General features: G+C 41.0%; 1 protein-coding gene across 1 annotated transcript in view; it reads left to right on the top strand.

The window, feature by feature from the left end:
* Positions 1-876: 876 nt before the first annotated feature.
* The window catches only part of LOC311111984 (inactive dipeptidyl peptidase 10-like), a gene marked incomplete at both ends in the record, with an annotated part of 57,668 nt that continues 34,451 nt past the window's right edge, over positions 877-24,093 (top strand). Inside the window, one exon of the mRNA XM_084154935.1 lies at positions 877-939. Within this exon, the coding sequence (XP_084011061.1) occupies positions 877-939 (63 nt within the window). The remainder of the gene's footprint in view (positions 940-24,093) is intronic.

Raw genomic sequence — 24,093 nt, forward strand, 5'->3', positions numbered from 1 at the left:
GCACATACCATGAATGTGATAACCAAACAGATTATGCACCCTAATGTTGAATTATTTTACAGTAACATATTTTCCACTAGATGACAACCACTCAGTAAATGCAACATGGATTTGGAAAGAGAGGGAATAATAAATGAGTGGGCTCAACATGCCTTTAAGAACTGCCTGAGGATCTTGATAATTGCTCCCCATGTACACATTCAGGCAGTGTGTAGGCATGCCAGAAATCCTTCAGTCTACATGTTTTACAAACAAGGTCTTATTTTATCCAATGGGACTTAACCTAAGGTATCTCTTCAAGGAATGTGAGTGAAACATTGTGAGAAATGTATTAGGCTACTGCAGTGTTCAACAGATGGTGGTCCTGAAAGCAGATCAATGAAGGCAATAGAACAATATTTCAGAGGTGCATAACAGTATTTTAATCTGAACCAAGAAATGCTTAATACCAAAACGTTTAATTTCAAGTTTTACTACTGAAATTCAGAGGAACCAAAAACGATAAACACTTGACAACACAATTGAATAACCCGTTCCTTAGCTTACATTTGTATAGAAACATGAGCTGTAGCTATTTATTTTATACTATCTCTTCTCTACAATTCATGAAGCAACCCCAGTAAAACCAGTAACATATTCAGAGTCTGCTTGGAGGAGGTGTGTCAGATATGTTTTTCACAGAGGGAGAGAGAGGAGCAGCGACTGAGAAACTCATCACCAGAAGGCAACAAGGATCGAATGCAGTAACTGCAAAGTATTCTAGACACCGGACACGTTTGATAGCAACATGCACCCTGAGCTTGGAAAACTCTAGACCACATTTCATTTGTCTTTATCAATTCGTATTTATCTTCATCAAAGGAAACGGTGTCCAAGATGAATCAAACAGCCTGCGTCTCTCATCAAATACCATGCCAATCATCTAAGGATATGGTAAGTGTGTTTATTTTATAATGCATGATGTGCACAACCTACTTATAAATTCAGATATATGTCATATTTATCCTATGTCTAAAGTCTACAGTATCCTAATCACCACCTGTAGCTTACAATGTTGCCTGTATAAGAATGGGATTGTGATCAATGGTTTGAACAGGTGCGCGCAAACAATCGTATTCATATCCCCTTTTATCCATCACTGTCGATCACAATGGTGGGTTGCTCAGGCTAAAAGTTGTCTCTTCTGGACTTCAAAGATGAATGAGTTTCTGCACAGCTTTTGCCTTTATAGAAAATAGTTATTCAAACAATCTCAGCACGCAGAACCCAATCTTATGTGCGTAATTTATAAAACTGTCACGAGACACTATGCAAACAATTAAACCCAGTCATATGAAGTGATTATAGTGGCTGCATATTAAATGGTTGTTATCTTAATCAACATCCGAAATACCAAAAATAAAGTGACCACAACTGGTCTCTTAGCAACAACGGTGATTGCATGGTCTGCAAACATAGAAATACAATCCAATGGATTCTATTTCTGTGTCTGCAAATGTAGTCTATCAAGAGACCAGTGGCGGTTGGTGCCGTTTAAGATCAGGGAGGATTATGATTTTTTTAATGAGCATGGCCTTATTTCTATTGCAGCATATTGGATGACTGTCATTCATATTCCATTCACCCAGCTCAATGTAACATATGTGATAATCAAATTTTCCCTATACCCATCATGAGGTTGCTACAACCTAGCCTATGAATGAAAGTTTACAACGTAGGTGCACAGGTCGAGATACATTTTAGTAATCAAGGTGACAGACATTGACAATCTTGCCTGCATCTAGCTGATCTAGGGTGTAATCATAGAGTACCACAGTATGAGTCATAATACCCATAAAAACTAGTGGTTAAACAGGGAAATGGTTCCAATCATTTTTCCAACATTCATTTTTCCTATAGGAGATTTTAGAAACACTTAAAATAAGGGCTGTGTTTCGTGTACAGTGCCTTGCAAAAGTATTCATCCCCCTTGGCGTTTTTCCTATTCTCTTGCATTACAACCTGTAATTTAAATTTATTTTTATTTGGATTTCATGTAATGGACATACACAAAATAGTCCAAATAGTCCAAAAATTCCTAAAAATAAATAACGGAAAAGTGGTGCGTGCATATGTATTCACCCCATTTGCTATGAAGCCCCTAAATAAGATCTGGTGCAACCAATTACCTTCAGAAGTCACATAATTTGTTAGATAAAGTCCACCTATGTGCAATCTAAGTGTCACATGATCTGTCACATGATCTCAATATATATACACCTGTTCTGAAAGGCCCCAGAGTCTGCAACATCACTAAGCAAAGGGCACCACCAAGCAAGCGGCACCATGAAGACCAAGGAGCTCTCCAAACTGGTCAGGGACAAAGTTGTGGAGAAGTACAGATCAGGGTTGGGAAACTTTGAACATCCTACGGAGCACCATTAAATCCATTATTAAAAAATGGAAAGAATATGGCACCACAACAAACCTGCCAAGTGAGGGCTGCCTACCAAAACTCACGGACCAGGCAAGGAGGGCATTAATCAGAGACAACAAAGAGACCAAAGATAACCCTAAAGGAGCTGCAAAGCTCCACAGCGGAGATTGGAGTATCTGTCCATAGGACCACTTTAAGCCATACACTCCACAGAGCTGAGCTTTACGGAGGAGTGGCGCTAAATACAGGGAAATTCTTGAGGGAAACCTATTTCAGTCTTCCAGAGATTTGAGACTGGGACGGAGGTTCACGTTCCAGCAGGACAATGACCCTAAGCATACTGCTGAAGCAACACTCTAGTGGTTTAAGGGGAAACATTTAAATGTCTTGGAATGGCCTAGTCAAAGCCCAGACCTCAATCCAATTGAGAATCTGTGGTATGACTTAAAGATTGCTGTACACCAGCGGAACCCATCCAACTTGAAGGAGCTGGAGCAGTTTTGCCTTGAAGAATGGGAAAAATCCCAGTGGCTAGATGTGCCAAGCTTATAGAGACATACCCCAAGAGACTTGCAGCTGTAATTGCTGCAAAAGGTGGCTCTACAAACCCCCCAAAAATCTATTTTCATTCTAGGTTGTAAGGCAACAAAATAGGAAAAATGCCAAGGTGGGTGAATACTTTTGCAAGGCACTGTAGGCTTACCCTGGCGTGACGTTTTGATAACCGTGTAAATCTTTCTAAGACAAGGTGACTTTTATCAATATATTCGCCTGTATTTACCCCCCCAAAACAAAATGCTAATTAGCTGCTAATGTGGCCATCATAAAGAACTACAAATGCCATGATGATCTGGACAAGACTGACGAATCGAGGCAAAGGTAAGAATTAACTAAAGAACATATGGCTTATAGAAGCAAACCGGATGGACATCATGAAAATGAAGATGTTGAGGGTAGAGGAAGTTCAGGAGTAAAAACAAACAAAATATAATTATTGTAAAATTGACTGTGTCCATAAAATGTATACAGTATGTATAATTTGGAAGTAGAGGCCTAAGCGTTGTTGTTCACTAGTTTACTCCAATTAGGGTGGTGGGGTTGGAAAGTAATAAAGGGGGAAAAAATGGAAAAAAAGGAATTAACTATCTAATGTTAGCTAAATGTAGTAATGAATAAATTGGCAAAATTACTGTAAATAGACTATTCTGTGAACTGTCTTGTGCAATTTTTTAATTTACACAATACCTCTTAGCAAAGTTGTCAGCTAGAGATAACATGAAGGAGCTTGCAGGGATTTGTACTCTTGCATGATGTCTACTGATGCTAATTAGCATTTTCGAATCTGAGATTAAATAGAGCCTAATATTTGGGATTCTTCAGATAGCATTGAGGAGTACACCATATCAGTCACTGGCTTCATCAATAAGTGCATCGATGATGTCGTCCCCACAGTGACCGTACGTACATACCCCAACCAGAAGCCATGGATTACAGGAAACATCCGCACTGAGCTAAAGGGTAGAGCTGCCGCTTTCAAGGAGCGGGACTCTAACCCGGACGCTTATAAGAAATCCCGCTATGCCCTCCGACGAACCATCAAACAGGCAAAGAGTCAATACAGGACTAAGATTGAATCGTACTACACTGGCTCTGACGCTCGTCGGATGTGGCAGGGCTTGAAAACTTTTACAGACTACAAAGGGAAGCACAGCCGCGAGCTGCCCAGAGACACAAGACTTCCAGATGAGCTAAACCACTTCTATGCTCACTTCGAGGCAAGCAACACTGAAGCATGCATGAGAGCACCAGCTGTTCCGGATGACTATGTGATCACGCTCTCCGTAGCCGATGTGAGTGAGACTTTTAAGCAGGTCAACATTCACAAGGCCGCAGGGCCAGACGGATTACCAGGACGTGTACTCCGAGCAAGTGCTGACCAACTGGCAAGTGTCTTCACTGACATTTTCAACATGTCCCTGACTGAGTCTGTAATACCAACATGTTTCAAGCAGACCACCATAGTCCCCGTGCCCAAGGACTCTAAGATAACCTGCCTAAATGACTACCGACCCGTAGCACTGACGTCTGTAGCCATGAAGTGCTTTGAAAGGCTGGTCATGGGTCACATCAACAGCATTATCCCAGAAACACGGGGGCCCCTCAGGGGTGCGTGCTCAGTCCCCTCCTGTACTCCCTGTTCACCCATGACTGCATGGCCAGGCACGACTCCAACACCATCATTAAGTTTGCCGATGACATAACAGTGGTAGGCCTGATCACCGACAACGATGAGACAGCCTATAGGGAGGAGGTCAGAGACCTGGCCGTGTGGTGCCAGGATAACAACCTCTCCCTCAACGTGACCAAGACAAAGGACCATCGAGAGCATCCTGACTGGTTGCATCACCGCCTGGTATGGCAACTGCTTGGCCTCCGACCGCAAGGCACTACAGAGGGTAGTGCGTATGGCCCAGTACATCACTGGGGCCAAGCTTCCTGCCATCCAGGACCTCTATACCAGGCGGTGTCAGAGGATGGCCCTCAAAATTGTCAAAGAATCCAGCCACCCTAGTCATAGACTGTTCTCTCTGCTACCGCACGGCAAGCGGTACCGGAGTGCCAAGTCTAGGTCCAAAAGACTTCTCAACAGCTTCTACCCCCAAGCCATAAGTCTCCTGAACAGCTAATCATGGCTACCCAGACTATTTGCACTGCCCCCCCACCCCATCCTTTTACGCTGCTGCTACTCTGTTAATTATTTATGCATAGTCACTTTAACTCTACCCACATGTACATATTACTTCAACTACCTCAACTAGCCGGTGCCCCCGCACATTGACTCTGCACCGGTACCCCCCTGTATATATAGCCTCCCTACTGTTATTGTATTTTACTTCTGCTCTTTTTTTCTCAACACTTTTTTGTTGTTGTTTTATTTTACTTTTTTATTAAATATAAATGCACTGTTGGTTAAGGGCTGTAAGTAAGCATTTCACTGTAATGTCTGCACCTGTTGTATTCGGCGCATGTGGCCAATACAATTTGATTTGATTTGATTTGATATATTGATAAAATTCACCTATTAATCCAGCAGTTGCAAACAAGAGTTTCTATTAGGCAACTTCAGGTACGTTTATCCCCATTTCATTACGTTTGCTTCCGTTTAAGAAACGTTTTTCAACAGAATCGGCGGAATGAATACACCCCTGATCACACGCAAACACAGTTCACTTTCATAGCAGCGACATACAAATAGTATGATCCCTTTGATCGTTGGATAATTCCTTCTCGCATCTACGTTCCTTCTCGCATTTACGCGCCTTCCTCCTCTCACCTTTTCACTTCGCTTGTGGATTTCAGTGCACAACACATCAGCTGTCTGTGACCAGGCGAAAAAACCATTCGAAGTCAAACCTTCATATAACTTACCTTGACTTGGAAGAGTTCCAGTGTTGGATAGCCATAGTCAGCTATGTAACGCTTTGTTTGAGCTGAGCTGGGTGTTTGAGTAAGCTATACTAGCTAGCTGCATTAGCTAGCTAAGTAAGTGAAAGTGAAAAAAACATGAAATATAGCTCTCTCTCTCTCTCTCTCTCTCTCTCTCTTGCTTCTCCTTCATTTTTGAAGAAATTATTTTGTTCAAAACTGTTCAACTATTGTCTTTCTCTTTGAATCAACTACTCACCACATGTTATGCACTGTAGTGCTAGCTAGCTGTAGCTTATGCTTTCAGTACTAGATTCATTCTCTGATCCTTTGATTGGGTGGACAACATGTCAGTTCATGCTGCAAGAGCTCTGATAGGTTGGAGGATGTCCTCTGGAAGTTGTCATAATTACTGTGTAAGTTTATGGAAGGGGGTGAGAACCACGAGCCTCCTAGGTTTTGTATTGAAGTCAATGTACCCAGAGGAGGACGGAAACTATCTGTCCTCCAGCTACTCAATGGTGCTACCCTACAGAGTGCTCTTGAGGCTACTGTAGACCTCCATTGCAAAACAGTGTGTTTTAATCAATTATTTGGTGACGTGAATATGTTTAGTATAGTTTTCACTATTTATATTTTGCTGAAATTCACTGAGGAAGATGGTCCTCCCCTTCCTCTTAGGAGGAACCTCCACTGCTAGAGACATAGAAGGCTGCATCATGTATTCAAGGAAAGTGTTATGTTTGGGCAAGTAATAACATGTCTTACTATGGAAATGAAATACACACATTTCATTGGCTTAACCAAAGAGATAAAATAAAAATGCTTTGGTTTATCTTCACCTCTGAATGATATAAAACATATTTGGCACAGATATACTGTACATTTAAATCTGTGATATTTGAAGGGGAATGGGGACATAAGAGCTCTCTCTCCGAAGCTGACGTGAGTGAGGTTTTTAAACAGGTCAACACTTGTAAGGTCGCAGGGCCAGACGGTATTCCTGGGCATGTCCTCAGGCCATATGCAGACCAGCTGGCAGGCGTCTTCACGGACATTTCCAACCTCTCCTTGTCCCAGTCTGTAATCCCCACATGTTTCAAACTGACTACCATCATTCCTGTTTCCAAAAACTCTAAAGCATCCTGCCACAATGACTATAGCACCCTGTAGCACTCACATCCTGGACCCACACCAATTTGCATACTGCCACAGAGATCCACAGACTATGCAATATCAATTGCACTCCACTCTGCCCTCTCCCACCTGGAAAATAGGGATACCTATGTGAGAATGCTGTTCATCGACTACACCATAGTGCCCTCCAAACAACAAATGTAAGAACAGTTAGAAGATTGTTCCAAAAATAATATATATCTACCACAATACTCTAGTATCTCTGCACATTTTAAATTTGGTACTGGCACTGACCCCACATATAGCTTCCTCTCTTATTTCTTATTTCTCGTGTGTTTTTATGATATGTACACTACCGGTCAAAAGTTTTAGAACACATACTCATTCAAGGGGTTTTCTTTATTTTACTATTTTCTACATTGGAGAATAATACTGAAGACATCAAAACTATGAAATAACACATATGGAATCATGTAGTAACCAAAAAAGTGTTAAACAAATCAAAATACATTTTATATTTGAGAATTTTCAAATAGCGTGCAAAGCTATCATCAAGGCAAAGGGTGGCTATTTGAAGAATCTAAAATCTAAAATATATTTTGATTTGTTTAACACTTTTTTGGTTACTATATGATTCCATATGTGTTACTTCATAGTTTTGATGTCTTCACTATTATTCTACAATGTAGAAAATAGTAAAAATAAAGAAAACCCCTTGAATGAGTAGGTGTTCTGAAACCTTTGACCGGTAGTGTATATAATATATAATATTTGTTATATTGAATACTGCACTGTGGGGTGGAACTTGCAAGCTAAGCATTTAACTGTACTTGTGCATGTAACAACTAAAACTTGAAGTAAAACTGTGATCCTCAAAAGAGCTGTGGTATTAGGATTTGTCCAAGGCTGTGCTTAACTCTAAGCTGTCTCTGAGGGTGACAGGCAGGTTTTAATCCCCTCATTTAAATGCATGATTTATGGTGTGAATTCGTGTTAAGAATTCTGCTCTAGAAATGCTAATGTTCACTACAGCAGGTTTTGGAGGGTAGATGTGACCATATAATTGTATTCTTGCAGCTTGATTACTGCAAGATTGACAGGAACTAATTTGTGTTTGTTTAAGTGTTGACACTTCAGTAACGAAGACATTTCTCAAAATGATGAGAAACTATGTCATTCGGATATGACTTGTAACAGGATTTCAATTTCACAGATAAACACCCTGCTCACAAGTTTGTTTCATCTGCTCAGTATGTACACTGAGTGTACAACACATTCATAATCATGAGTTGCACCCCCTTTTGCCCTCAGAACAGCCTCAATTCATCGGTGCATGGACTCTACAAAGTGTTGAAAGTGTTCCACAGGGATGCTTGCCCATGTTGACTCCAATGCTTCCCACAGTTGTTTCAAGTTGGCTGGATGTCTTTGGGTGGTGGACCATTCATGATACACACAGGAAACTGTTGAGAGTGAAAAACCCAGCAGCGTTGCAGTTCTTGACACACTCAAACCGGTGCGCCTGGCACCTACTACAATACCCCGCTCAAAGGCACACATACACAATCCATGTCTCAATTACCTCAAGGCTTCAGAATCCTTCTTTAACCTGTCTCCTCCCCTTCTTCTACACTGATTGAAGTGGATTTAACAGGTGACATCTATAAGGGATCATAGCTTTCACCTGGACTCACCTGGTCATCTATACACTCAGTGTATGTGCATTGGGAATAAGCACAAAGCAGGATCAAAAGATTGTCAGAAGCTCAAGAAAAGCTCTGTATCTCTTGTCTTTACCAGAGAGGCTTGGCAGAAAGATGAATAATCGGAGTATCATAGCGTGCTTCACACCCCACCAGTTGATACACTGTACATCCACAGACCATGTCGCTTCGATCAGACAGAGTGAAAACGTAGAGAAAGAGAACTAAGGCGGATAATACTGCCCCCTAATGGTAATGCATTATATTGAAGTAATTCCTTGCTGTATGAATGTCATACATGCACGTCTCATGCTTGACCACTAGAGGGTACTGCTATCTTATTTATACTTCCATCAAAGTGAACTACATCTTTATGGCTGAAGTAAATGAATCAAACCCAACATTGAGGAGGATAATTATGTGATTTTACCATGTACAGGCCAGGGACAGGGGACTGATGGGATACAAGGTGAAGAGTACCCTCTAGTGTAAACAAAAAGTTGAAATGTCCTGTGGCTACCCAACATCCCTACTCATGAAATCACCATGGAGAACATCAAAGGCTGAAGTAATCCAGGTTCACCTTTCTAGCCAGTCCAACAAGAAATTGACAATTTCACAGCAATCTGTGAGAAAATGTAAAGCCCTCAGCTAGGTGCTCTTGTTGGATAAATTGACATCTTTGTGAGTTGTTATACAGTTATTCCACTGAGTTATGACAGTAGGCTGTATCCAACAGTTCCGCAACATGTTCTAGAACAGGAAGGAATTCTCTGTGGATAGTGTGCGGATAGACTGGAGTACCAGACTGTTATATCGACCTTAAACTTCATATACAGTACCAGTTTTCTGTCTGGAATAAACCTAGAACTCTGTGTAAACAGTGGCTGTAATAGACTATATGCAGGAGTATGTACTGTAATTCTTCACCTTAGATTAACCTATACTTCCTGTTTGTTTGTGTTTTTGTCGTTGTCCGTAGATGTTGCGCTGACTCAGAATGTGCCTCATAACGTCTATTAAAATTCTACTGGATTTAATTAATGTACAAGGTTACCTACTGTAAGCTTCACAAAGGTGTTGGATGTTTAGCATTTCTGTGTTCCAAGAGAGAAGTGTCCAGACCAGAACATTGTTATATGGACAATTTAAATAATTTTATGTGAAGAACACAATATAATTATAATCAATCTTACTTGTACTGTATGTTTGTAAACAGAATAGAAGGGAGGTGTAATTTGATGGTTGTTTGTCTTGTCATGCTTTATATTGAGGTATATATATATATTTTATATTGGATTCTTTCTGTGTATGTAAATCAAAATCAAGACGCCATGTCGCCAGAGGCCAGGCCAGGGCTCCTCCCTGTGTCACGTGTAGGCTAGATTAGTGGCGCTGATGCAATGTTTGGAATCGCACTGAAACAAATTACACTGCATTACTGGCTGTGTTAACCTCTGGCCAAATGACTCAACTGTGAGGGCGAAACGGCTCAGTGCTAGAAGTAAATCCACACCGGACAGGGGAGAGGAAATCAGCATATATCCTGTCTTGTCCTGTCCTGAGTCACGGCATCTAAGAAAAACCGCCCTGATAGGATGATTTGAATAGGGGAAATATTTCGACAACATGTCCAAAAATGGTTGAGGAGGACATTACATAGGTAAAGTGTGTTTTGGGGGATCTCAACACCCCACTTATTCCCTCTCCCATCCCCTCTTCCCCAGTATGTCAGAAGGGAGTTTAGAGAGTGGTTGTTTCTGAGAAAACAGCCTCTGGATTTCTACCAGACAGGCTGAAGTCCCTGGAGGACTGCTGGATTAAGAGCAGGACAGAGGAGGAGGAGGAGGACAGAGGGAGGGGATGTGAAGAGATTCCAGTGCCTGGCTAGTATGGATCCCTGGGAGAGAGAGGGCAATGAGAAATATAGACACAGACCCTGTGGCTGGCATGGATCCCTGGGAGAGAGAGGGCCATGAGAAACATAGACACAGACCCTGAGGGATCTGAAGTGTGTCAGTGCTGTACTTGTTCTATCCCAGAGATAATTGTCTCCCTGCACTGACATACATAGACGCTTGTTGAACACCAATATGACTTTATATTCTATGTAGACATCTATGTCTCATGGGGGACCAGTATGGGAAAAAGTATGAAAATGTATGCACTCACTACTGTAAGTCGCTCTGGATAAAATGTAATGTTTGAAGGGATTATCACTATGCTGTTGATGTACCTTTTGCCAGTTGTGTACTTTAGCTACTTCAGTTGCCTGTTATAATGCATCATTATGTCAACTGGCTATGGGCGAAGATTAATCATAATGGCATGTTTATCTTCTTCCATTTTTCTCATTTGTTTCATTAGATTTCTCTAATCACAGCAGATAATCACCACATAATAGTTCACATTTTTAATGGTCCGCATACTGATTTAAATGTTAGCTGTGCTTTAATCGTGTTTTGTGGAGGTGGGCTATTTGTTAAAATGGTCAGGGCAGCGAGGGTCAAAAACAATTGACCTGTCCATTATTAGTGCCAACGGGAGTGGGTAGAGAATAGTTGAAACTTCCTCATATTTCTATCTGTCTGTCTGTGATTTTGAGTGTAACTATCTGTATAGTACTACAGCTTATCAATAACCGCATGCAGTAGATATAGTCAGTGTAGCCAGCGCTCCAACAATCTCCTTCTGAGTTTGTTCAGTGACTATAGCGCTTATGTGAGGAAATGGGGCTATGTCCCAATTATCTCTCCTTCCTCCCGACGTGTGCACTTGTTCACTTCCCTTCAGTGATTTGAAAGAGAAATGGCTGGTATAAGAAATATGGTGGAAACTCCCACTAGCCCGTGCCTCCACCTCATCTAATGATTATATATTTTTGGAAAGTAGTGAACGAGTGCTAACTTCATGAGAAAGGAGATATTATTGGGACGCACCCCAGGGTAACTGTAGCACTGTGTGTTCAGTTTGTTGTCGAGCGCCAACTCTCTACACTGGTGTATTTGGGGATGGTTTTAAAAGGCCTAGGCTATCCCGTGGGCAGCAGATCCCTACTCAGCCGTACTCATTGTCTTCCAATACATGTCCACTGCCTGCTTTAGTATTCAGAGGAAAAGCTTGTCAGCTAGGTCCGTCTATTGCCATAATAACAGGCGACTTGATGAGGACTCTTGTTCCTCCTCTCCTCTGGACAGAAAGCAAAGTAACCTGTTTCAGAGTTCGTGTTGTTCTGCAGTCTTGTTGTCTGAGTGTGTTGCTGTTTTCATCCCTCCTGTAGGCCTATGTTTAATGTAGATGATGCACTCTGACACCGTGCCTCAGAGTGGAGAAGTAGGCCCATGTGTAGGGCCTAGTCTGTTGAATGCATGATTGAGTTATGAGACTATAATATGCAGCCGTAATTGAGATTGAGAGATCGACAGCCTCCTTTGGGATAATATTGTCTGTACATTGTCTTCCGGAACACAGTCTTACAGGCTCTCATTTGTGCCCTGGTAGTTAGGAACTCCTGGGCTGCTTCCCAAATGGCACCCTATTTACTTTTGACCAGAACCCTATGCAGCCCTAGTCAAAAGAAGTGCACAAAATGGGGAATAGGATGTTATTTGGAACACATCCCTGGTGGTCGGCCATTTGAGAGTATTTCAGATGAGAATATTTGATTACTGACATCAGCGGAGCTCTGGGCCGTGAGTACCACATGGAGAATGTGTCTTCTCTTTGTACAAGAGAGGAATGAAAATGAAGATTATAGGCTGTTTGACTCTCCACAATGATAATACTTCTGATAAATTGCCCAACCAAAGATCAGTGTGAAGATTCTTGGCAAAGAAAAGGAGTAGAGACTAAGTGACGACACCTCTTTGGAAATAGAGTTTTCAAGCTCTCATTTGAGTCGTTTCCAATGACCTACAATGCTAATAGACAGAGGAGACTCCTGCTCTACCTCAGCCTCTCGCCCACTGGGAGAGCAGACCAGGCTAAAAATACCAGGATATTACACTTAGAAAACCACCTGGAGCTGTAGACGAAACCTATTCATCAACTATCTATAAATGGTGTAGCCTACACATGAAGGTCAATTCAAATTGAGCTATGATGATTACGGTGTTTCAAATTGCCACAGCAAGACATTCATACATTATATTTTAGCATTGTATTCTTCGGATGTTTGCCATGTAAATTGTCTCAATTAGTCAGGGCATGAGTAAGGAGAGAAGGGAGGAAGGCTTCTTATACATGTTCGTTTAGAATAGAACAACACAATGTGGACTCTCTCCAGTCCAGAGGATATGACTGTATTTCAACACACTAGTGGAGGTCACCTCTCCTTGAGTGAGAGAGAAGAGCATTTACACACACATGCATGCATGCACGCACGCACGCACGCTCGCACGCACACACGCACGCACGCACGCACACACACACACACACACACACACACACACACACACACACACACACACACACACACACACACACACACACACACACACACACACACACACACACACACACACACACACTCACACACACACACAGTCTCTGATTTCTCTGGTTAAATATTTAATGGGAGAGTGGTTGTGATTTCTCCCTCTGTTCTCCTGCTCATTCCAAATGATATTCTTAATGTGCACCAGTTTGGTTATAGACCTGGACATAGCACCGTTTCAGCAGCTGCATTTGTCTTAAATGACGTGTTAAATTGCTTTAGTCACTGCCATATTTATAGACCTATCCAAGGCTGTCGACCATCCCCTACTCATTCAGAGGTTGTCTGAAATGGGTCTCGACCAGGCATCTTGCAAGTGGTTTGGGAACTATAAGTCAAGTTACCTCAATATTACTAAAGGTGTCCCGCAGGGGTCGATTTTGGGACATGTCCTCTTTACTATTTATTTAAATAATATTGGTCTATCTGCAAAACCTGTAACATTAATCTGTATGCAGATGAAACTGTTATGTACACTATTGCCCCTACTGCTGAAAAGGCTATGTTAGAGCTGGAATCAGATGTTGCTGCCTTGCAGAAAGACCTTGTTTATTTAAAATTGATACTTAATGCGGGAAAAATGAAATGTATGTTGATTTGTAATTCTCATAGAAATGTTTCAGATGATTTACACATTTATGCATAGGATGGTTCTCTCATTGAGCAGGTTCCCACCTATAAATAACTGGGCTTTGAATTGACAAATAAATTGACATTTAAAAAGCGTACGGATGAGCTAATTAAGAAGCTGAGGCTAAAGTAGGCTTATTTTATAGAAATAGATCATGCCTCTCCCTAAACAGCAGGCAGCAGGTTTAACAGGAAACCTTCCTGCCAGCTTGATTATGGTGACACCATTTACCAGAATGCAGCAGCAACTACTCTAAAACCCTTGGATACTGTGTACCACAGTGCGCTTCGCTTTATCACAGGTGACAGGTTTAACACTCATCACTGCATCCTTTATCAGAAGGTCGGCTGGACCTCTATAAATTCCCGTAGATAACTTTATTTCTCCCTTTTTGTTTACAAAGCTCTGCTGCACAAGCTTCCAACGTATCTCACTTCTCTGTTAAAGTATAAAAATACGAGGCACCAAACCCACTCACAGGGTTGGTTAACTCTTGAGGTCCCTGGTGTCTCTACCAACCTAGGTAAATCAACCTTTAGCTTTAATGCACCCAATGTTTGGAAGAATTTACAAACCTCAGTACGCCTTGAATCCCTGTTGCCAATAGGGCAGTTAAGAACACTGAAGAGGAATGGATTCACTGAGGGTTTGTGAGTGTTTTGTTTGATTTTAATAATTTATTTGTGTTGTTGAAATGTAGTGTTTCTGTAACTGCAGTGTCTTGTAGTTTATTTTTTGCTGTTTTATTGAATTATCATGTTGATTTGTGAATTGTTTGTTTTCAAGGCACCATGGTCTCAAATGGGCTCCCTGAATAAATAACAGTTAAATAAAAAAATGAAAATGTCACTCATATCTCCCAACTCCAAAAGAGCAAAGAAAAGAAAAATATCCCCGGGCTGTTGATTACCTTTCCTCTGTCCTTTTATTTTTTAGAGAGGAGCTCGGGAGCTTGGCTTGAATAATATCTAAAGGTCAATCTCAGTCACACCCATTGGCTGCTGTTCTATCACTGATGTAACATGGCTGTTATTATTATATTTTGATTGGTCGTATTGGTAAGTTAGAGGACTTTAATGTGGATTTGGTGGGTTGGATTACTTTCAATATAGTGGTGTGTTGAGATGTCTTGTCATAGTAGTATTGTCTCTGTCCCTGTCCCTCTCTCAATCTCTTCTATTTCTCTCTCTCTCTCTCTCTCTCTCTCTCTCTCTCTCTCTCTCTCTCTCTCGCTCTCTCTCTCTCTCTCTCTCTCTCTCTCTCTCTCTCTCTCTCTCTCTCTCTCTCTCTCTCTCAATCTCTTCTATTCTCTCTCTCTCTCTCTCTCTCTCTCTCTATTTCTCTCTCTCTCTCTCTCTGTCTCTCTCTCTGTCTCTCTCTCTCTCTCTCTCTCTCTCTCTCTCTCATCTCTTCTATCTCTCTCTCTCTCTCTCTCTCTCTCTCTCTCTCTCTCTCTCTCTCTCTCTCTCTCAATCTCTTCTATTTCTCAATCTCTCTCTCTCTCTCTCTCTGTCTCTCTCTCTCTCTCTCTCTCTCTCTCTCTCTCTCTCTCTCTCTCTCTCTCTCTCTCTCTCTCTCTCGCTCAATATCTTCAATTTCAATTTCAATTTAAGGGCATTATTGGCATGGGAAATGTATGTTAACATTGCCAAAGCAAGTGAAGTAGATAGTAAAGAAAAGTGATATAAACAATAAATATTAACAGTAAACATTACACTCAGAAGTTCCAAAAGAATAAAGACATTTCAAATGTCATATTATGTATATATACAGTGTTGTACCAAATGTGCAAATAGTTAAAGTACAAATGGGAAAATAAATAATCATAAATATGGGTTGTATTTACAATGGTGTTTGTTCTTCACTGGTTGCCCTTTTCTTGTGGCAACATGTCACAAATATTGCTGCTGTGATGGCACACTGTTGTTTTTCACCCAGTAGATAAGGGAGTTGATCAAAATTGGGTTTGTTTTCGAATAGTTTGCTCTGTTTTTTTATTAATTCTTTCCAATGTGTCAAGTAATTCTCTTTTTGTTTTCTCATGATTTGGTTGGGTCTAATTGTGTTGTTGTTGTTGTGCTGGGGCTCTGTGGGGTCTGTTTGTGTTTGTGAACAGAGCCCCAGGACCAGCTTACTTAGGGGACTCTTCTCCAAGTTCATCTCTCTGTAGGTGATGGCTTTGTCATGGAAGGTTTGGGAATCGCTTCCTTTTAAGTGGTTATAGATTTTAACGGCTCTTTTCTGGATTTTGATCATTAGCGGGTATCGGCCTAATTCTGCTCTGCATTCATAATTTGGTGTTTTTCGCTGTACACAGAGGATATTTTTGCAGAATTCTGCATGCAGAGTCTCAATTTGGTGTTTGTCCCATTTTGTGAATTCTTGGTTGGTGAGCGGACCCCAGACCTCACAACCATAAAGGGCAATGGGTTCTATGACTGATTCAAGTATTTTTAGCCAGATCCTAATTGGTATGTCAAATGTTATGTTCCTTTTGATGGCATAGAAGTCCCTTCTTGCCTTGTCTCTCAGATCATTCACAGCTTTGTGGAAGTTACCTGTTGCGCTGATGTTTAGGCCGAGGTATGAATAGTTTTTTGTGTGCTCTAGGGCAACGGTGTCTAGATGGAATTTGTATTTGTGGTCCTGGCAACTGGACCTTTTTTGGAACACCATTATTTTTGTCTTACTGAGATTTACTGTCGGGGCCCAGGTCTGACAGAATCTGTGCAGAAGATCTAGATGCTGCTGTAGGCCCTCCTTGGTTGGTGACAGACGCACCAGATCATCAGCAAACAGTAGACATTTGACTTCAGATTCTAGTAGGGTGAGACTGGGTACTGCAGACTGTTCTAGTGCCCTCGCCAATTCGTTGATGCATATGTTGAAGAGGGTTGGGCTTAAACTGCATCCCTGTCTCACCCCACGGCCCTGTGGAAAGAAATGTGTGTGTTTTTTGCCAATTTTAACCGGACACTTGTTGTTTGTGTACATGGATTTTATAATGTTGTATGTTTTTCCCGAAACCACACTTTCCATCAATTTCTATAGCAGACCCTCATGCCAAATTGAGTCAAAAGCTTTTTTGAAATCAACAAAGCATGAGAAGACTTTGCCTTTGTTTTGGTTTGCTTGTTTGTCAATTAGGGTGTGCAGGGTGAATACGTGGTCTGTCGTACGGTAATTTGGTAAAAAGCCAATTTGACATTTGCTCAGTACTGAGGAAATGAACTAGTCTGCTGTTAATGATAATGCAGAGGATTTTCCCAAGGTTGCTGTTGATGCATATCCCACGGTAGTTATTGGGGTCAAATTTGTCTCCACTTTTGTGGATTGGGGTGATCAGTCCATGGTTCCAAATATTGGGGAAGATGCCAGAGCTAAGGATGATGTTAAAGAGTTTAAGTATAGCCAATTGGAATTTGTGGTCTGTATATTTTATCATTTCATTGAGGATACCATCAACACCACAGGCCTTTTTGGGTTGGAGGGTTTGTATTTTGTCATTCAATGTAATTGGAGAATCCAGTGGGTTCTGGTAGTCTTTAATAGCTGATTCTAAGTTTTGCATTTGATCATGTATATTTTTTTGCTGTTTGTTCTTTGTTATAGGGCCAAAAAGATTGGAGAAGTGGTTTACCCATACATCTCCGTTTTGGATAGATAGCTCTTCGTGTTGTTGTTTGTTTAGTGTTTTCCAATTTTCCCAGAAGTGGTTAGAGTCTATGGATTCTTCAATTACATTGAGCTGATTTCTGACATGCTGTTCCTTCTTTTTCTGTAGTGCATTTCTGTATTGGTTTAGTGATTCACCATAGTGGAGGCGTATGCTCAAGTTTTCTGGGTTTCTATGTTTTTGGTTGGATAGGTTTTTCAATTTCTTTCTTAGGTTTTTTCATTCTTCATCAAACCATTTGTCACTGTTGTTACTTTTCTTCGGTTTTCTGTTAGAGATTTTTAGATTTGATAGGGAAGCTGAGAGGTCAAATATACTGTTTAGGTTTTCTACTGCCAAGTTTACACCTTCACTATTATAGTGGAACGTTTTGTCCAGGAAGTTGTCTAAAAGGGATTGAATTTGTTGTTGCCTAATTGTTTTTCGGTAGGTTTCAACACTACTTTCCTTCCATCTATAGCATTTCTTAATATTATTCAGTTCCTTTGGCTTTGATGCCTCATGATTGAGTATTGCTCTGTTCAAGTAGACTGTTATTTTGCTGTGGTCTGATAGGGGTGTCAGTGGGCTGACTGTGAACGCTCTGAGAGACTCTGGGTTGAGGTCAGTGATAAAGTAGTCTACAGTACTACTGCCAAGAGATGAGCTATAGGTGTCCCCTCGAAGCATACCATTGACTATGTACATACCCAGCGTGCGACAGAGCTGCAGGAGTTGTGACCCGTTTTTGTTGGTTATGTTGTCGTAGTTGTGCCTAGGGTGGCATATGGGGGAGGGAATGCTGTCATCTCCAGGTAGGTGTTTGTCCCCCTGTGTGCTGAGGGTGTCAGGTTCTTGTCCAGTTCTGGCATTTAGGTCGCCACAGACTAGTACATGTCCCTGGGTCTGTAAATGATTGATTTCCCCCTCCAGGATGGAGAAGCTGTCTTCATTAAAGTATGGGGATTCTAGTGGTAGTGGTATAGGTAGCACACAGGAGGACATTTTTCTCTGTTGAGATAATTTCCTTTTGAATTTCTAGCCAAATGTAAAATGTTCCTGTTTTGATTAATTTAATAGAGTGAGTTAGGTCTGCTCTATATCAAATTAGCATACCCCCTGAGTCCCTTCCCTGTTTCTCAATGTCCATGTATTTCTCTCGCTATGAATCTCTTCTATTTCTCTCTCTCTCTCTCAATCTCTTCTATTTCTCTCTCTCTCTTCTACTTCTCTCTCTCTCTCTCTCTCTCTCGCTCTCTCGCTCTCTCTCTCTCACTCTCTCTTTCTCTCTCTCTGGTACACACACACACCATATCACACACACCCCACACACACCTTCAACACTAACTCAGTGACAAATCAGCCCTGTGTTTGTGAGCAACAGGGAATTTGTACCAATTTATCAATCACGATTATAATCTTGCAGGACATGGCGCTCATTTGGAAAAGTAATGATGATGTGAAGAATATGTAGGCCCGAGTATGACTCACAGTCTTTCAACTGGACTGGGGATGGATGGCTATTTTGAGAGCCGCTATGTGGACCATGATTGCTTGGCAGTGCGGCAGATAAAGGAAGGCTGCAATCTGCATCATTAACTCTTGATTTTTCAAACATCTGAAACAGCTTTTTCCTTTCATCTAGAGCCATCATCACTATGCTTAATTCTATGTCAACAATATATGTATTTTTCTGCATATCTAAGCATACCTCCTGAGCTGTCTGTGTCCTCCTGACTGGTGGTTATGTTTTTAAAGAAACGAAATATGCTTCTCTGTATCTCTACTAAAATATGGGTAAAAGATTGACAGGAATGTGAGTCTTATTCAGTACATTTAGTAATTGCTTGCTTTTCTAAAGTCTACCAACCTTGCCAGCAGGGATGCCGGCTAAGATAGTTATTTACACAAGCTAGCTACTCTAACTTGATTGATAGCCTGAAATCGCTTTTGACAGCTAGTTATGAGGTTGGGAGATTGGGAACCTATCTGGGCTAGCTAAAGCCAACTTCCTAAAATTGCTAGGTGGCTAGTAGTACTACAGAGAAACAACAACACATTTTTTTGATAGAACAAATCTGAGGGGGCACGTGCCCCATATGTGCATGACGCCTCTGCATGAACGGCACTATAGACCGCTGGTTTAAACCTGGCAAAATTATTTTCTCAATGTCCATGTAGGTGATATCTCATTTTTCTTGTAACATTTCTGGTTTGTTAGATTTATTTTGTTTCAGTGAACGATTGTCCATTCTTTCAATGCACAATGCCGTAGTGAACTTCAGCACCATGGACAGCTCACATTGAGCGCTATATCCTTCAAAGTGAGAGATTAATTTATTCAAGCCAAACTGGATTATGATACAAAGATATACACACACATACACATCATACTATTGATAGAACCCCGTGCCAGTCTAATTGTATCCAGTACTCTGAAAACTCTGTAATGAACACGAAGTGTATTATTTCCCGCCCCCTTTGCGGAGTGTGTGTCTCTTTTATTGTAGTGAGAGGGGGGGATATTTCTACTCGTGGTCGTGGATGTTTACAGCGTCAGCAACACACATCACATACTATCTTTCTCGTGATATTGCGTGCTTGAAAGAGATTTGATACACTGGAGGTTTTACATTTTCTCTATCTATGCTTCTTTGAAATGCGAGCTCCGGTAGATTTCTTGAAATCGTGATGCCCCCTGCTTGACTTGGGTCAAAATTTCTGAATTGTGTTGTGCGTCAAGCGGCTCGCCATTCTCTGTGTTGATACGTAGATATATCAGCTACTCCGAAAGGTCTGTGCATACATTGCACACATTATCGAGTCCATCTGATCGAGGAGGTCCGAAAATCAAGATTCCACAATGACAGCTTCAAAGGAAGGAGAGGAGGTAGGGTGGTACACGCTAATACTGATTTTGATAGAGGTATTGTATTTGTGTAGAGATGGAGTGCTTATTTTCAGTTGCGTGCAGTCTGTGTCAACTGCGTGATGGATGCAACAGATCAGGCATCATGCAAAACAGAACTGATGCCATATTGCAAGGGATTAGTTTTGTTTGAAAAGACGTGAGATGTATTAATATCTTCGGATAGGCACACTTTGACGACATTAATCTACTCTCTTTTTAGAAATATTTAGCCTACCATTCATGGAAGTTTTATTAATTGACTCCCAATGACGCATATTGTATTGGCATCTTTCCATCATGACCTAGGCTACTACACCATAATTGCTAAGATGAACTGTTTCATAGGTTTCTGAAGTTGCCTTATGTTATCACAACTTACATCAATAACATTGTCCTGAACATTTTAGTTCAGCACATGCTCAAACCAATATGAATGCTGTTAAGCCTACTCCCAGAGATGTACTGGATGCATGCACTGATCATTCTCCTAGGCAATTCACTTATTTCAAGGTGAGATCTTATTACTTGAAAGTGATTCCTATTAATAACAATAATAACATTAATTTGGTGGGTGCTTATATTTGTCCTGTTTCACACATGTACTAGAGTGTATTATACGCATGTGTGAATTGAAAATAGCTTTTTTGCATATCCCCCCTTCCCTAACTCCCTCTGAGACACCCTTAGCGAGTGGGGTCATGGCCAGGGTCTGCCATTATCAACTGTGACCCTGGAGCAATTAGAGTTAAGTGCATTGCTCAAGGGCACATCGGCAGATCTTTCACCTTGTCTGCTCTGGGAATTGAACTAGCGACCGTTCGGTTACTGGTCAAACTAGAGCTGGGACGATAAACCGAAAATTATCGACACGGACCATACCGATATCGTTCATTATGATAAGTTGCCTATACTAGAGAAATGTGAAGTTTGAAATGAAATAAGTTTGCTAATATGGGTGATTGTCAATGGGACAATTGATGGCTAAAACCATCAAACTAGTAGTATTAGTTTATAGCATAATTTAAAAAACTGTGCAGCATAATAATGTTATAAACGTATCCTTATATTTAGCATTACCACATCAATTAGTCATAATTATTTTTATTGCTTAAGTGCTATTGAGTGCTATTGAGTAGGGGAGATGGGTGGGGGGGGGGGGGGGGGTGGGGGGGGGGGGGGGGGGGGTTGGGGGATGTGCGGGGTGTTGTGTGTCCGACCAACCCTGCCATTAAAAAAAATATATATATTTAACTAGGCAAGTCAGTTAAGAGTTAAGAACAAATTCTTATTTGCCTACACTGGCCAAACCCGGACGATGCTGGGCCAATTGTGCGCCGCCCTATGGGACTCCAAATCACGGCCGGTTGTGATACAGCCTGGAATCGAACCATGGGGTCTATAGTGACGCACGCCTCAAGCAGTAAGATGCAGTGCCTTAGACCACTGCGCCACTCGGGAGCCCAACTCTCTGGGATCCATAAAGATGATAAACTTCAACAACAGTGACAAATTGTATAGCCCATTGCACATTTTGGAAATAACTATAGTCAGGTTTGTATACAAATTTAGGCATGCTGTTTAAAATGTTTATCAGCAAACTTTGAAGTGTACTGGTTCTTCATGAGAGTTGAATGGTCCAGACAAAAGAGATACCACTCCCCAAATGGTCATTCTGTGTCAGGGAATCTCTGAGATCTCTCACACATTTGACAATCATTGTATGTTTGTTCTACAAATCATTTTATTAGCCGAACACATTGCGACGAGTAGAGTTCGTCAGCTAATCATGTACTCCCTTGCTGTTTAATCTAGATTTTTTTATGTTATGTAAAACCACTGGACTGCAGTTCTTACCGGCCTTATTCTCTGGTTTTCATTAATGATTCCAGTTTTCAAACATAGTTTTAGGCGGTTTCAGGAGAGTCTGGCCAGCTCTCTGCTTGGGCTTTATCTGGCTTTGATAAGTAGAAGGATAGCTCCAATACGTGTTTAACAAATACTCTGGGACTTTTAAAGCCCAGTGCTGTGCAGTGAATGCTCAGTCAGCTGGTGAGTACAGCGGAAATCCTATTGACAGACATGTAGTCTCAGTAGGAAAGAACATTAATTATTCTAAATCTCTGGATTACGAGCAGAATACAAATCTGGTCGTGTGTTTGTCTCTGTGTGTGTGTTTGTGTGATATGTGTGTGTGTGTGTGTGTGACATGCTCAACCTTTCCCTCACACTACACCAACCTTGTTTGTGTGAATACTCTGACATCGATAGAACCGTCCTCATAAGTGTGTGGCCTGGATGCTCATTTGTACTATTAACTTTTTCACGACAGCCAAAGGAGAATGCCCCTCAAGTCTGAAGTTAATCCAAAAGGGCGAGTATAGTAGCCTATTTTCTAATCAAATAAATGTGTTATTTGTCACATGCTTCGTAAACAACATTTGTAGACTAACAGTGAAATGCTTACTGACGGGTCCTTTTCCAACAATGCAGAGTTAAGATAATGATACAAAATGTAATTAAAAATGTAAATAGTGACACGAGGAATAAATAAACAGTGAATGATGAATAACAATAACAGGTACAAGTAACATGGGAGTACCAGTACCTAGTCGATGTGCAGAGGTACGAGGTAATTGAGGTCGCTATTAGGGCTGGGAATTGCCAGGGACCTCACAATACAATAATTATCACGATACTTAGGTGCCGATACGATACAGTATGTATTGCGATTCTCACGATTCTATATATTGCAATTCAATACTGTGAATTTATTGCGATTCGATGATCCAAACATTTGCTCACCATATGTCTGCTGCAGAGGAACAAGAGAGAGATATGAGAAAACGAGTTTTGATCAGTCATGGAAATGAAAGTGTTGAAAACAAATTGGCTCCCTATTTAAAAAGAAGATGGAGAACAATCTATGAAGGAAAAATACTGGAGTTTTGGTACCGGTACAGCCAACTAACGCAAAAATAATACTCTGATATTCTGAAAACAATACGATATGTTAAAACTAATATCCTGATCAAATCAAATCAAATTTTATTTGTCACATGTGCCGAATACAACAACCTTACCATAAAATGCTTACTTACAAGCCCTTAACCAACAATGCAGTTCAAGAAATAGAGTTAAGAAAATATGTATTTAATAAACTAAAGTAAAAAATTAAATAAAAAGTAACACAATAAAATAACAATAACGAGGCTATATACAGGGGGTACTGGTACCCGAGTCAATGGGTGGGGGTACAGGTTAGTCGAGGTAATTTGTACAAGTAGGTAGGGGTAAAGTGACTATGCATAGATAATAAACAGTGAGTAGCAGCAGTGGGGGGGTCAATGTAAATAGTCCGGGTGGCCATTTCATGAATTGTTCAGCAGTCTTATGGCTTGGGGGTAGAAGCTGTTAAGGAACCTTTTGGACATAGATTTGGCGCTCCGGTACCACTTGCCGTGCGCTAGCAGAGAGAACAGTATATGACTTGGGTGACTGGAGTCTTTGACAATTTTTTGGGCCTTCCTCTGACACCACCTAGTACAGTGGGGAAAAAAAGTATTTAGTCAGCCACCAATTGTGCAAGTTCTCCCACTTAAAAAGATGAGAGAGGCCTGTAATTTTCATCATAGGTACACGTCAACTATGACAGACAAAATGAGAAGAAAAAAATCCAGAAAATCACATTGTAGGATTTTTAATGAATTATTTGCAAATTA

The sequence above is a fragment of the Coregonus lavaretus genome (genome assembly GCF_964263955.1).
Source record: "Coregonus lavaretus genome assembly, chromosome: 38".
NCBI classification, from domain to species: domain Eukaryota; kingdom Metazoa; phylum Chordata; class Actinopteri; order Salmoniformes; family Salmonidae; genus Coregonus; species Coregonus lavaretus.